The 13,051-nt window shown below is 58.7% G+C and overlaps 1 protein-coding gene across 3 annotated transcripts; it reads left to right on the forward strand.

Annotated features, from left to right (window-relative positions):
- Positions 1–6,867: 6,867 nt before the first annotated feature.
- On the forward strand, positions 6,868–9,741 carry LOC136521381 (uncharacterized). Of its 3 annotated transcripts, XM_066515117.1 has the most exons (3): positions 6,868–6,995; positions 7,565–7,673; positions 7,790–9,741. In XM_066515117.1, the coding sequence occupies exon 3, from the start codon at positions 7,835–7,837 to the stop codon at positions 9,719–9,721; it is 1,887 nt and encodes a 628-aa protein (XP_066371214.1). In that variant the 5' UTR covers positions 6,868–6,995; positions 7,565–7,673; positions 7,790–7,834; the 3' UTR covers positions 9,722–9,741. The 3 variants fall into 3 exon arrangements, with proteins under 3 accessions (XP_066371214.1, XP_066371213.1, XP_066371215.1); XM_066515116.1 differs by having other exon boundaries at positions 7,565–9,741; XM_066515118.1 differs by lacking the exon at positions 7,565–7,673 and having other exon boundaries at positions 6,896–6,995.
- Positions 9,742–13,051: the final 3,310 nt, after the last annotated feature.

Consider the following 13,051-nt stretch of genomic DNA (forward strand, 5'->3'; position numbering starts at 1 on the left):
AGGCCTCGGCCTTCTCCTTCAACCGCTGGGCCTCGAACCTAGAGGCCTCGGCCGCCCTGGAAGCTTCACTGCCTAGCTCTGCGTCATACAAGGAAGTCAGGGAGCAAACATAAGGAAAGGGAAACAAAATAAGGGGACTGGAACTCACCCTCGACCGCCCCCTTCAAAACCACAGCCTCGATTTGCGAGGCCTCAACCGCAGCAAGGGCCTCATTCAGAGCGCCTTTTGTTAGCCGGTGCACACTCTCCTCTGCCCCCAGTCGCCCGGCGAGGGCCTTGCTTGAGGCCGTCGCTTCTTCGGCCCGGGACCTGAAGGCATCCCGATCGCTGACCGCGCGGGTAAGCTCCTCCTCCAGCTCCTTGACCCACGCCGCCAAAGGGGTGAGCTGCGCCTGGACTGTGGCCGCCTCGACCTTCGCGTCAGCACAACGAAGGCGGAGGTCCTCCACCTCCGCACTTCGCGCCGACAGAAGCTCGTTAGCGTCGGCAAGAAGGCCCTTCTGCCGCTGAAGCTGGTCCCAGACGCCCCTCTCCCGCTGGAGAAAGACCGACTTCCCAAGCGACCGGGTCTCGAGCTCCTGGGGAAGCAGAACGAGGGTCATTGGTCGCAACAAAATCAGGAAAGGAAACGTCGCGCAAGAAAGGAAAACACGAACCTGGGCGACTCCGGGCAGTTCGTCGGCCACCACGGACAGCGCCGTCCGTAGCGACCGCTCCTGCCAGCTGGCGGTACTGCTCGAAGGTGTTCCAGCGCCCGCCCTCGGCCTGCGTCCTCAAGGGCGAATAGAGGCTCCCCCTCAGGGTCGTCCCGGCTCCGCCACAGTACCCGCGGGTGATCCCACCCTGCGAGGCTCGGGCTGGACCCGCACGAGGGCCGAGCTTCCCTCGTCCAAGAAGCGGCGCCGGCTGCTCCACGGCATCGGTCTCCTTGGCGTCGACCACCTCCCGTGCCCGGGAAGTATCATCGGAGGAGATCGGATAGACCTCCGCCTCCCGGGCGCTCTCTCGCAACAATGGCGGGCCCTGAACCAAGGGCACCACCGACGCCTCCGCCGCCTGCATCTCCGCCTCCTGCACAGACGGCCTCGCCGCCATCACGACGGCCTTGGTGACCTCGGGGGCTCCGGCCTCTGCAATTACGGACCTCGGCGGTGCTCGGGGGCTCTGGCCTCCGCCATCGTGGCCTCGGCAGACGCAGAGACACCGAACGCGGCCACCGCGGTCTCGGCGGTCGTGGGCGCCGTAGCCTCTGTCGCCTCAGCCTCGGAGACCTCGGGGGCCTCGGCAACAAAGGGCACGCCGGCCCCATCCAACTCGTGAGCCTCGCCCCCATGAGGCGGAAGCGCTCCCTCCCTCGTCTGTATAGGGGCTGCCTCGACAGCCCCTCCTTGGGCGGCCGGCCCCTTTGGGTCGACCCTCGCCGACGCCGCGCCGCGTTGGATGGCGGCTTGTGCCTCTGCCACCCAGTGGGCGGAGGAGCCGGGGCTCGCCTTAAGCGCCTTAAGGGGCGCCAAGGGGAGGTCGTCCGCAGGCCGCTTCCGACTAAGGAAAATTAACCTACAGGGTCAGCGCAAAACTAAAAAAGCGATTGAAAGACACCATGACCCTGCCAAGAATACACTTGCCTTGAACGGGGCGGCCCCCGCTTCGCCACGGCAAACCTCATCCGCAGCAGCGGAGGCGGCGGCAGAGGCGTCGCCTCCGTATCCATGGACGCCGGTCGGTCTTCAGCGGACCCCGGCGCCCCTTCGGTCCTCTGCAGGGGCGGTGGTGTCACCTCCGCCGCCACCTGCTCCACCACGGTCGCCGAGCCTACCGGGCTGACAGCGCGTTTGCCTAACGCCCGTGCCTCGGGCGTGTCGGCCTCGGCCCCGGAGCGGGCAACCGCCGGCCCTGGGTCCGCTTCTCCTCCCCTTCCCGGGGGTGCCGGGCTGCTTGCCGACACCTCGGGCGCCACCTCCATGACATCAGGAAGGTGGTCCAGGGGACCTCGCTCTCTCTCGACCTTGTCGTCCCCGTCCGAGGCCTCCGTCGACAACGACGTCGATGGGGATTCCTCCAACGGAAGACCGTCCTTCCATTGTTGACGGCGGCGCTTATCCAGCTCCTCACGCACGAGGATGTGCTTCGTGCGCTTCGCCACCTTGGCGTCCTTTCGCCTCTTCTGCGCATCGGCGTGAGCACGGTTGACCGCCCGCCGCCCCGCGTCCTCAGGAATGGGCGGTGGAGAGGAGCGCACGTCCCTCATCCCCTGAAGGAACGACAAACGCACATGAGGGAACAAGGGGTAAGGGGAGACTGAGGAGGTTCAGAGGCTACAGCGACGCACGACTTACCAGCGAAAGGAACCCCCGCGATGGCCGCATCGCGATAGGGGTCAAGTTGCCGCCCCTCAGCTTCGCCTCTACCGTCTCCCCCACCCGACGAAGAATCTCCTCCTCGGAAAGGGCGGAGGAGGACATCCGAGGTGCCCTCAATGGGCTCACCCGGCTTCATCTCGAACAGCCGCCGCCGCCGAAGCCATCAGCGGCAGCACCCTCCGGTGGTGGAACGCGGCCACAACCACAGCCATGGTGAGGCCATGGCCCCACAGCCTCGCCAGCCCCTCTAGGAGCGGCTCTAGCTTGGGCTGGTCGACCTTCGGGACGCCCCACTTCCACTTCTCCGGGCAACTCCCCACAATCCGCCCGGTGTAGGGGGGAAGCCCTCCATCGTCGTTACGAAGGTAAAACCAACTCGTGTACCACCGGCGGTTGGAGGACGCGAGTTGGGCCATGATGTAGAGGAGCAGGCGGTCCTGACGCACTTGGAGAGTGCAGCCTCCGGCCCTCGCCGCCTTCCTCTTACCCGACGTGCCCGTCGGCTTTGTAGTATGCCCCGCCCGGAACAGATGGAGCCACAACTCCCAATGGGGAGCGATCCCTAAATACCCCTCGCAGACGGCAACAAAGATAGCCGCCTGAGCGATGGAGTTGGGATTAAAATTGTGGAGCTCCATGCCGTAGTAGTGCGTGAGCGCCCGCATGAACCGGTCCGCCGGGACGCCGAGGCCGCGCTCGTGGAAGGAGACGAAGCTTACGACATAGCCGTCATGAGGCCTCGGCTCCGGCTCGCCGTACGGAGCAATCCACTCCGGCCTAGTGGAGTCGATCACCGGGCGGAGGAGCCCACCGTCGACAAGCGACTGGAGCATCTCCTCGGTGACGTCCGATGGATCCTAGGGGTCCACCTCGACAACAACGATGTCACTGGCCATGGGTGCGATGGAGGAATCAGGTGCGGCGGTGAGTCTTTTCTCTCCCTCCCACGCTCTCGCTTTTTTCTCGCTTTCTCCCTAGGCTCGCTCTTCCTCCTCTTCTTCTCGGCACTCGCTGCTCTAGCGACGGCTCGACAGGGGGCGGCGCTAATGCAGGCAAGGTAAGACGAGGAGGGGCGAGAGTCTTCGGGTATTTATGCGGGGAGGAGGCGAAACGAACGGGCGACGAAATCGGGGAGGTTTTCCCCCCGATCCGGCGCGGTTAACCACGAGCTGATTTTGCCGGCCCACGCGCCCACGTCTCCCGCATTAAATGCGAGGACAGTTACGTCCCATCCACCACGCCACGCTCGGCCACTACGGCAGCAGGTGTCGTTTCGACTCCCCATGAAACTGCCTCAAAAGGCACGCCGCCCGTACCGAGCCAATAGGGAAGATATTCCCTGCGGCCTATTCCTTTCGTACTGAAGGAACCGGGCTCTGAACCTATTACGATCCAGGGGTTCGAAGGCTGGGCCCCAAAGGGTTTCGACAGCCGCCCCAGGATAACAGAGTCAGGGACGACCGCGGGCGAGCCCATACGGGGCCGAGGCCCAAGCAAGCGAAACGCTTGGGACGCCCAAAGTTGTGTCCGAGACCGGAGGAAAGTCTCCGAATGGGATCCCACCGTAGGGAGGCACCGAGCCACCGAGGCCTAGCGAACGGCCTCGGCACCCACTAGAGACATCCTCTGGTACTCTTGGAGTGTGTCTCTGGACCGCTAGCCGTCCCCTAGCGAACGGGGTACGGGCCTCCACTCGGACTACCCGATAACAGCTCACCGGAAGTGCCACCGCTCGTGCCCATCGAGGGTAGCGAGGCACATTCCACCCCTCCTTCCGAGCGAAAAGGAAGCGCGAGGGTCGCACAAAAAGTCAGGGGAACCCCCGACGGCCTTCTCATTCTATGCAGAGGCTAGGGGGCTCTTCCTGCAACCTTGCCGAGACCCAGCGACCCCAGCTCGCACTCAAAGGGGCTCGGCAAAACAAACCCTCCTTCCGAGCGAAAAGGAAGCGTGAGGGTCAGTACAAAAAGACAGGGGAGTTCCTGACAGGCCCTCTCACCCTGTGCAGAGGCTAGGGGGCTCTTCCTGCAAATACGCCGAGACCCCACAACTCGGGCCCGCGCCCAAAAGGGGCCTCGGCAAACAAACCCTCACTGCGCGAGGGGCGTATAAAAAGTCAGGGGAACTCCCGACGGCCCTCTCGCTCTGCGCAGAGGCTAGGGGCTCTTCCTGCAACCTTGCCGAGACCAGAATGGGCTCGGCAAACAAACCCTCCGTCCGAACGAAAAGGATATGTGAGGGGCGGATGAAAAAGTCAGGGGACCCCCGACCGTCCTCTTGCTCCAGGCGGAGGCTCGGGGGCTCCTCTTGCACCCAAAGACCAAGACAAACGGTTCAAAGCCATGCTAGAGGTTTCATTACAAAACACGATAAAGGGCACCGAGCCCGTTACGGTCCAGGGGTTCGAAGGCTGGGCCTCCAAGAGGTTTCGAGCAGCCGCCCTAGGGCAACAGAGTCAGGGACGACTTCGGGGCGAGCCTACGAATGGCCCAGGCCTCGAGCGAACAGTCGCTCGGGGCGTCCTAAGTCGTGTCCGAGACCGGCAGGGAAGTATCCGAATGGGATCCCACCGTAGGGAGGCATCGAGCCACCGAGGCCCAGCGAACGGCCTCGGCACCCACTAGAGAAACCCTCTGGTACTTTTGGAGTGCGTCTCTGGACCGCTAGCCTGTCCCCTAGCGAACGGGGCTCGGGCCTCCACTCGGACTACCCGATAACAGCTCACCAGAAGTGTCCACGCTCGCGCCCATCGAGGGTAGCCTGGCACATTCCACCCCTCCTTCCGAGCGAAAGGAAGCGTGAGGGTCATACCCAAAGTCAGGGGGGCCCCTGACGATCCTCTCGCTCCGTGCGGAGGCTAGAGGGCTTTTTCTTTCTACATCCTCGCCGAGACCCCCGCAACCCGAACTTGCGCTTATGGGCTCGGCAAATGCAATAAGAACTAATCGCTCAAACGCGAAAATGGAGAAAGCCCCTGGAGGAGTAACTTCACTCCTCCAGGGGCTCGGGGGCTACACCCGGCGGGTGCGCTCGCGCGCACCCACCGGAACCTCAAAAAACAAACCAATTCCTACGGAGCAGGCATAAACCCAGCCTCGACAAACCCTCAGGGAGAGTGCACGCACTCCCCCCGAGGCTCGGGGGCTACTGTCGGGTACCTTAGAACGGGGTACCCCAAGCAAACATCAAATGGGTCGCTAAAATCCCATCTAAAAAATAAAGCTAGAAGGTAAGCCGTGGGCCCCTCACCTGCCACGACCGAGCCCACTGGGTCCCTCCTCCACCTCGCCTCGAGCCTCGAGCAGGAGGTCTCGGCATCCTGGAACAAACTCCGCCTCGCGCGAGGCTCCCCAGGGAAGGCCTCGGCAGGGAGCGCCGTCTCCGTCTCGCCCGAGGCTCTCCAGGGAAGGCCTCGGCAGGGGGGTACATTCTCCGTATCGCCCGAGGCTCTCCAGGGCAAGGCCTCGGCAAGGGAGTCCCGATCTCCGTCTCGCGCGAGGCCTCAGTCTCCGTGTCGCTCGAGGCCGGGTCGCCCGCAGCCCGTCACCCCCCGCCTCGACCGACCCTCCAGACAACGCGTCATGTCCCATTAATGCTTCAACCACTCCCGCAATCTCAGTCGGACGACGGCTCAACGCCACAGAATGGCCGACGTGACCCGAGGTCGCATCAGCGCCATACCGGCCGGGACAGGGCACGGCGGGGATTACCGGCCACTGTGTCCTAACGCTGTGTCCACGATCAGCGCCATACCGGCTGGGACAGGGTACGGCGGGGATTACCGGCCACTGTGTCCTAACACTGTACCCACGATCAGCCGCCCACTCGAGGCCTCGGCACTGTACACCAAGGTCTCGGCTATCTTGGGGTTCGTGCCTGCCGAGACCCCTCCACCACGGTGCAGCCTCGACACCGACCAAGTCTCGGCCTCGCGCACAGTCCGTCCACAGTGGCTTGCACGTTCACCGCCGCACCCACTCCGAGGCAGTCCCGGGACTCCCACGACGCACAGGATCTGATGGGACGGCCACGCCGCCCCAGTGCTCCAAGGACGGACCACTCCGACGACTACGCCGCCACAGGAACAGGCTACAGGGCCCGGACACGCCGCCTCTGTTCACACGACGCCGTATAGTTAGCTCATGTACCGTCCTAGTCCTCCCTTCATGCTATAAAAGGAGAGGACTTGGGCTGTTTAGAAGGAAAGAAGAAGAACACCTTGTAACACACACACACGCACATCCCTGCCGCCTGAGAGCAACGTCTCAAGCGGCCCGCACGACACCCTGCTGAGACCTGGGACCAGCTCCCTCTCTCCTTTAGCTTGTAACCCCCTACTACGAGCACCCCGGTGCAAGGAATACAAGATCGATCTCTCAGACTGGACGTAGGGCCTCGATTGCCTGAACCAGTATAAACCTTGTGTCTCTTTGCATCATCATCCAGAATCGAAAGTACGCAGAACAAATTCACTGGTTGGTTGAGCACCCCGGTCCAAAACACCGACACTTGGGCGCAAGTGCCTCTCCTTATTTCATTTCGCTGCCCCATCTCCAAGGGCTGGAGACGCAAGGACACCATCTTTTGATCTTCTGGTCGCCCACTTCAGCAGCAAACTAAATCGAGGCTTATCAGGTATGTCTTCGTCAATCCGCCTTTGCGGTTTTGCCATCTCTAATAATGCATCTAGCATGCTCGTATTTGAATCCATGAATTGCCTTAACAATCTGCACAACCAGAGATACGCCGCACGCGCCACTGCCACTTTACTGGAACAAAGAAAAAAGAAAAATTGAAGTGCTTCCTTCAATGTTGATCTTCAATTTTTCACAGATTTTAGTGAGACCATTGCTCGATAGTCCTCCTATTAATTAATTTTGGTCTGCAGCTACACATCATTTATATGGTCGATGAACGATTATGGTGGATGCAAATCTGATTTATGCGAGGCTCTCTTCTTCTTCGATCCACGGTTGCTCCACCTTCTCTCCTTTTCTTCTTCCTCCTCCTTTTCTCTTCTCCCCCTCCTCCTTTGCTTCTAATTGAGATCTTGAACAGCAGAGAGTAGAGCCCCCTACCCACCCCTATATGCGCCCCTACTTGTACCTACAACCACTCGCTTCTTCACTAGTTCTTGGAGCTATAATTACGAAATCACCGTTGCCCAAAAAATGGATTTAAAACTTGGGAATGTTTGTTTTTAGGTCAAGAAGATGTCTCCACTGCTTCAGTCAAATCGTTGAACAGATTGACGGCCGGTTTGGTTGGGAATTTTCCATGTGCACCAACTAGAGCTACATCCTGCCAAACTTAGCACGACTTTGCTGCCTGTGTTGATCTTTCTTTGCAGTTTGTATTATCCAGCATTTTAGTCAAAGCTAACTGATGTGTATATTTATGTTTGCTGCTATTTGAAAATGGATCTTCAGACAGACAAGGAGTCAATCCAGGGGGCCGACATATCAAAGTGGACAATGCATAGCAATTGTAACATAAAAAGCTTCACAGAAGGTGAGATCAGACGAATAACAGACAACTACAAGACTATTATCGGGAGAGGTGCATTTGGAGAAGTTTTCAAAGGAGTCCTCGATGACGCAAGTATGGTAGCAGTGAAGAGGTTAATTCACAACGTGAAAGAAAACTTTGATAAAGAACTGGTCGTCCATCGTGAAATCAACCACAAGAACATAGTCAGACTCATTGGTTATTGTGTTGGGGAAAATGCCCTAATGATGGTCACCGAGTATGTGCCTAACGGAAATCTGACTGCCATTCTTCACCGTGATAACACTCCCATCCCGTTGGATATACGGCTTAGAATTGCAACACAGTGTGCAGAGGCATTGGCATGCATGCATTCTTACAAGAATACTCAAGTCATTCACGGGGACATCAAACCTGATAATATTCTGCTAGATTATGACCTAAATGCAAAAGTATCAGACTTCGGAATATCAAGGCTGGTGAACACAGACATGACGCTGTACACAGGCAATGTAGTGGGCAGCATAGGTTACATAGACCCATTGTTTACTAAGGATGGACGTGTCACTGCCAAGAGTGATGTTTATAGTTTTGGAGTTGTCCTCTTGGAATTATTAACTAGGAAGAAGGCAACACCAACGGATGGACAAGTAAGTGTTGTTACTGCATTTGCTGAAGCTCTTGAAAGTGGCCGGGTCAGAGAGGCGAGAAAATTTCTTGATTCTGAATTAGATCCTTCGAGAAACAAGAATATTCTTGATGAGATGGGAAAGCTGGCAGCTGAGTGCCTGAAGATGAAAAGGGATAAACGTCCTGAGATGAAACATGTGGCAGAACGTCTTAGCAAATCAATGAAAGCTTCGCTTAAGGGAAAGTTGCGAAAGCACGTGTGCCGCCGCTTCTCATATACAGAGATGGTGGCCGCAACAAGGAACTTTGATGAGTCGCATCTTCTTGGTCTGGGTGGTGTCGGTAGATTTTACCGTGGAGTGATAGATGGTGGAGCAACCATGGTGGCTGTAGAGCGTTTGTGGCATGGATACGAACACGATGAATATGGAGATTTGTTTCGTTCTTTTGTAGAAAGCAGGTCGAAGCTCAACCACATCAACATTGTGCCCCTTATTGGTTACTGCGATGAGAATGACGAGAGGATCCTGGTGTACACCTACATTGATCATGGAAGCCTACATGAGCATCTCTTCGAGACCCAGAACTCACTTACCTGGAAGCAGCGTCTGGAGATCTGTATCGGTGTAGCCCGTGGCCTGCACTATCTTCAAAGAGGCGCCAAGCACCAAGCCCCTATTTGGTTCGCTCCCGGGCGGAGCTGCCTGAACCTGCCAGGGCTCCAGGTGAGCTGCCTAACAGAATTCGAAGCAAACACACCCCAACTCATCAACCATAACCTGAGGGTAAATATTCTTTTGGATAAGGAGGAATTGGTGCCCAAAATTTCAGCTAACAAAATGGCTGATCCTGGCTTGGCTGAATTAGTGGGCTGTGACACTGGCGGTGGTGATTGTGATTTCATTCCCGGTGATGTTGCCAACTGGTTAACTGAGAAATTGGGTGTCTATTCTTTTGGTGCCGTTTTGCTTGAGGTCCTATGTGCTCGTCCACATTTTGACCTTAGAGATCCAGAGGAAAAGGTAAATTTGCAAGTTTGGGCTCGGCGTTGCAAGAGGGATTTTAATTGGATTGACCCCTATCTAAAGGGGAAAATTAATCCACAGTGTTACAACAGGTTCCTCGAAATTGCTGACAAGTGTCTTGCTCATCGTTTTTTTGACCGTCCATCGATGCAAGACGTGGTTTTGGACCTGGAGTGTGCCCTTCAATTGCAGGTGAGTGCAGAGGTGAGCGGAAGCTAGTAGTCTCTAAGCACTGTCTACTTCGGAACCCCCGCGATGGCCGCATCGCGATAGGGGTCAAGTTGCCGCCCCTCAGCTTCGCCTCTACCGTCTCCCCCACCCGACGAAGAATCTCCTCCTCGGAAAGGGCGGAGGAGGACATCCGAGTGCCCTCAATGGGCTCACCCGGCTTCATCTCGAACAGCCGCTGCCGCCAAGCCATCAGCGGCAGCACCCTCCGGTGGTGGAACGCGGCCACAACCACAGCCATGGTGAGGCCATGGCCCCACAGCCTCGCCAGCCCCTCTAGGAGCGGCTCTAGCTTGGGCTGGTCGACCTTCGGGACGCCCCACTTCCACTTCTCCGGGCAACTCCCCACAATCCGCCCGGTGTAGGGGGGAAGCCCTCCATCGTCGTTACGAAGGTAAAACCAACTCGTGTACCACCGGCGGTTGGAGGACGCGAGTTGGGCCATGATGTAGAGGAGCAGGCGGTCCTGACGCACTTGGAGAGTGCAGCCTCCGGCCCTCGCCGCCTTCCTCTTACCCGACGTGCCCGTCGGCTTTGTAGTATGCCCCGCCCGGAACAGATGGAGCCACAACTCCCAATGGGGAGCGATCCCTAAATACCCCTCGCAGACGGCAACAAAGATAGCCGCCTGAGCGATGGAGTTGGGATTAAAATTGTGGAGCTCCATGCCGTAGTAGTGCGTGAGCGCCCGCATGAACCGGTCCGCCGGGACGCCGAGGCCGCGCTCGTGGAAGGAGACGAAGCTTACGACATAGCCGTCATGAGGCCTCGGCTCCGGCTCGCCGTACGGAGCAATCCACTCCGGCCTAGTGGAGTCGATCACCGGGCGGAGGAGCCCACCGTCGACAAGCGACTGGAGCATCTCCTCGGTGACGTCCGATGGATCCTAGGGGTCCACCTCGACAACAACGATGTCACTGGCCATGGGTGCGATGGAGGAATCAGGTGCGGCGGTGAGTCTTTTCTCTCCCTCCCACGCTCTCGCTTTTTTCTCGCTTTGTCCCTAGGCTCGCTCTTCCTCCTCTTCTTCTCGGCACTCGCTGCTCTAGCGATGGCTCGACAGGGGCGGCGCTAATGCAGGCAAGGTAAGACGAGGAGGGGCGAGAGTCTTCGGGTATTTATGCGGGGAGGAGGCGAAACGAACGGGCGACGAAATCGGGGAGGTTTTCCCCCGATCCGGCGCGGTTAACCACGAGCTGATTTTGCCGGCCCACGCGCCCACGTCTCCCGCATTAAATGCGAGGACAGTTACGTCCCATCCACCACGCCACGCTCGGCCACTACGGCAGCAGGTGTCGTTTCGACTCCCAATGAAACTGCCTCAAAAGGCACGCCGCCCGTATCGAGCCAATAGGGAAGATATTCCCTACAGCCTATTCCTTTCGTACGAAGGAACCGGGCTCTGAACCTATTACGATCCAGGGGTTCGAAGGCTGGGCCCCAAAGGGTTTCGACAGCCGCCCCAGGATAACAGAGTCAGGGATGACCGCGGGCGAGCCCATACGGGGCCGAGGCCCAAGCAAGCGAGACGCTTGGGACGCCCAAAGTTGTGTCCGAGACTGGAGGAAAGTCTCCGAATGGGATCCCACCGTAGGGAGGCACCGAGCCACCGAGGCCTAGCGAACGGCCTCGGCACCCACTAGAGACATCCTCTGGTACTCTTGGAGTGTCTCTGGACCGCTAGCCGTCCCCTAGCGAATGGGGTACGGGCCTCCACTCGGACTACCCGATAACAGCTCACTGAAAGTGCCACCGCTCGTGCCCATCGAGGGTAGCGAGGCACATTCCGCCCCTCCTTCCGAGCGAAAAGAAAGCGCGAGGGTCGCACAAAAAGTCAGGGGAACCCCCGACGGCCTTCTCATTCTATGCAGAGGCTAGGGGGCTCTTCCTACAACCTTGTCGAGACCCGGCGACCCCAGTTCGCACTCAAAGGGGCTCGGCAAAACAAACCCTCCTTCCGAGCGAAAAGGAAGTGTGAGGGTCATACAAAAAGACAGGGGAGTTCCTGACAGCCCTCTCACCCTGTGCAGAGGCTAGGGGGCTCTTCCTGCAAATACGCCGAGACCCCACAACTCGGGCCCACGCCCAAAAGGGGCCTCGGCAAACAAACCCTCATGCGCGAGGGGCGTATAAAAAGTCAGGGGAACTTCCGACGGCCCTCTCGCTCTGCGCAGAGGCTAGGGGCTCTTCCTGTAACCTTACCGAGACCAGAATGGGCTCGGCAAACAAACCCTCCGTCCGAACGAAAAGGATATGTGAGGGGCGGATGAAAAAGTCAGGGGACCCCCGACCGTCCTCTTGCTCCAGGCGGAGGCTCGGGGGCTCCTCTTGCACCTAAAGACCAAGACAAACGGTTCAAAGCCATGCTAGAGGTTTCATTACAAAACACGATAAAGGCCACCGAGCCCGTTACGGTCCAGGGGTTCGAAGGCTAGGCCTCCAAGAGGTTTCGGCAGCCGCCCTAGGGTAACAGAGTCAGGGACGACTTCGGGGCGAGCCTACGAATGGCCCAGGCTCGAGCGAACAGTCGCTCGGGGCGTCCTAAGTCATGTCCGAGACCGGCAGGGAAGTATCCGAATGGGATCCCACCGTAGGGAGGCATCGAGCCACCGAGGCCCAGCGAACGGCCTTGGCACCCACTAGAGAAGCCCTCTGGTACTTTTGGAGTGCGTCTCTGGACCGCTAGCTGTCCCCTAGCGAACGGGGCTCGGGCCTCCAGTCGGACTACCCGATAACAGCTCACCAGAAGTGTCCACGCTCGCGCCCATCGAGGATAGCCTGGCACATTCCACCCCTCCTTCCGAGCGAAAGGAAGCGTGAGGGTCATACCCAAAGTCAGGGGGGGCCCTGATGATCCTCTCGCTCCGTGCGGAGGCTAGAGGACTTTTTCTTTCTACATCCTCGCCGAGACCCCCGCAACCCGAACTTGCGCTTATGGGCTCGGCAAATGCAATAAGAACTAATCGCTCAAACGCGAAAATAGAGAAAGCCCCTGGAGGAGTAACTTCACTCCTCCAGGGGCTCGGGGGCTACACCCGGCGGGTGCACTCGTGCGCATCCACCGGAACCTCAAAAAAACAAACCAATTCCTACGGAGCAGGCATAAACCCAGCCTCGATAAACCCTCAGGGAGAGTGCACGCACTCCCCCCGAGGCTCGGGTGCTACTGTCGGGTACCTTAGAACGGGGTACCCCAAGCAAACATCAAATGGGTCGCTAAAATCCCATCTAAAAAATAAAGCTAGAAGGTAAGCCATGGGCCCCTCACCTGCCACGACCGAGCCCACTAGGCCCTCCTCCACCTCGCCTCGAGCCTCGAGC

This window comes from Miscanthus floridulus, chromosome 18 (genome assembly GCF_019320115.1).
Source record: "Miscanthus floridulus cultivar M001 chromosome 18, ASM1932011v1, whole genome shotgun sequence".
Classification (NCBI taxonomy): domain Eukaryota; kingdom Viridiplantae; phylum Streptophyta; class Magnoliopsida; order Poales; family Poaceae; genus Miscanthus; species Miscanthus floridulus.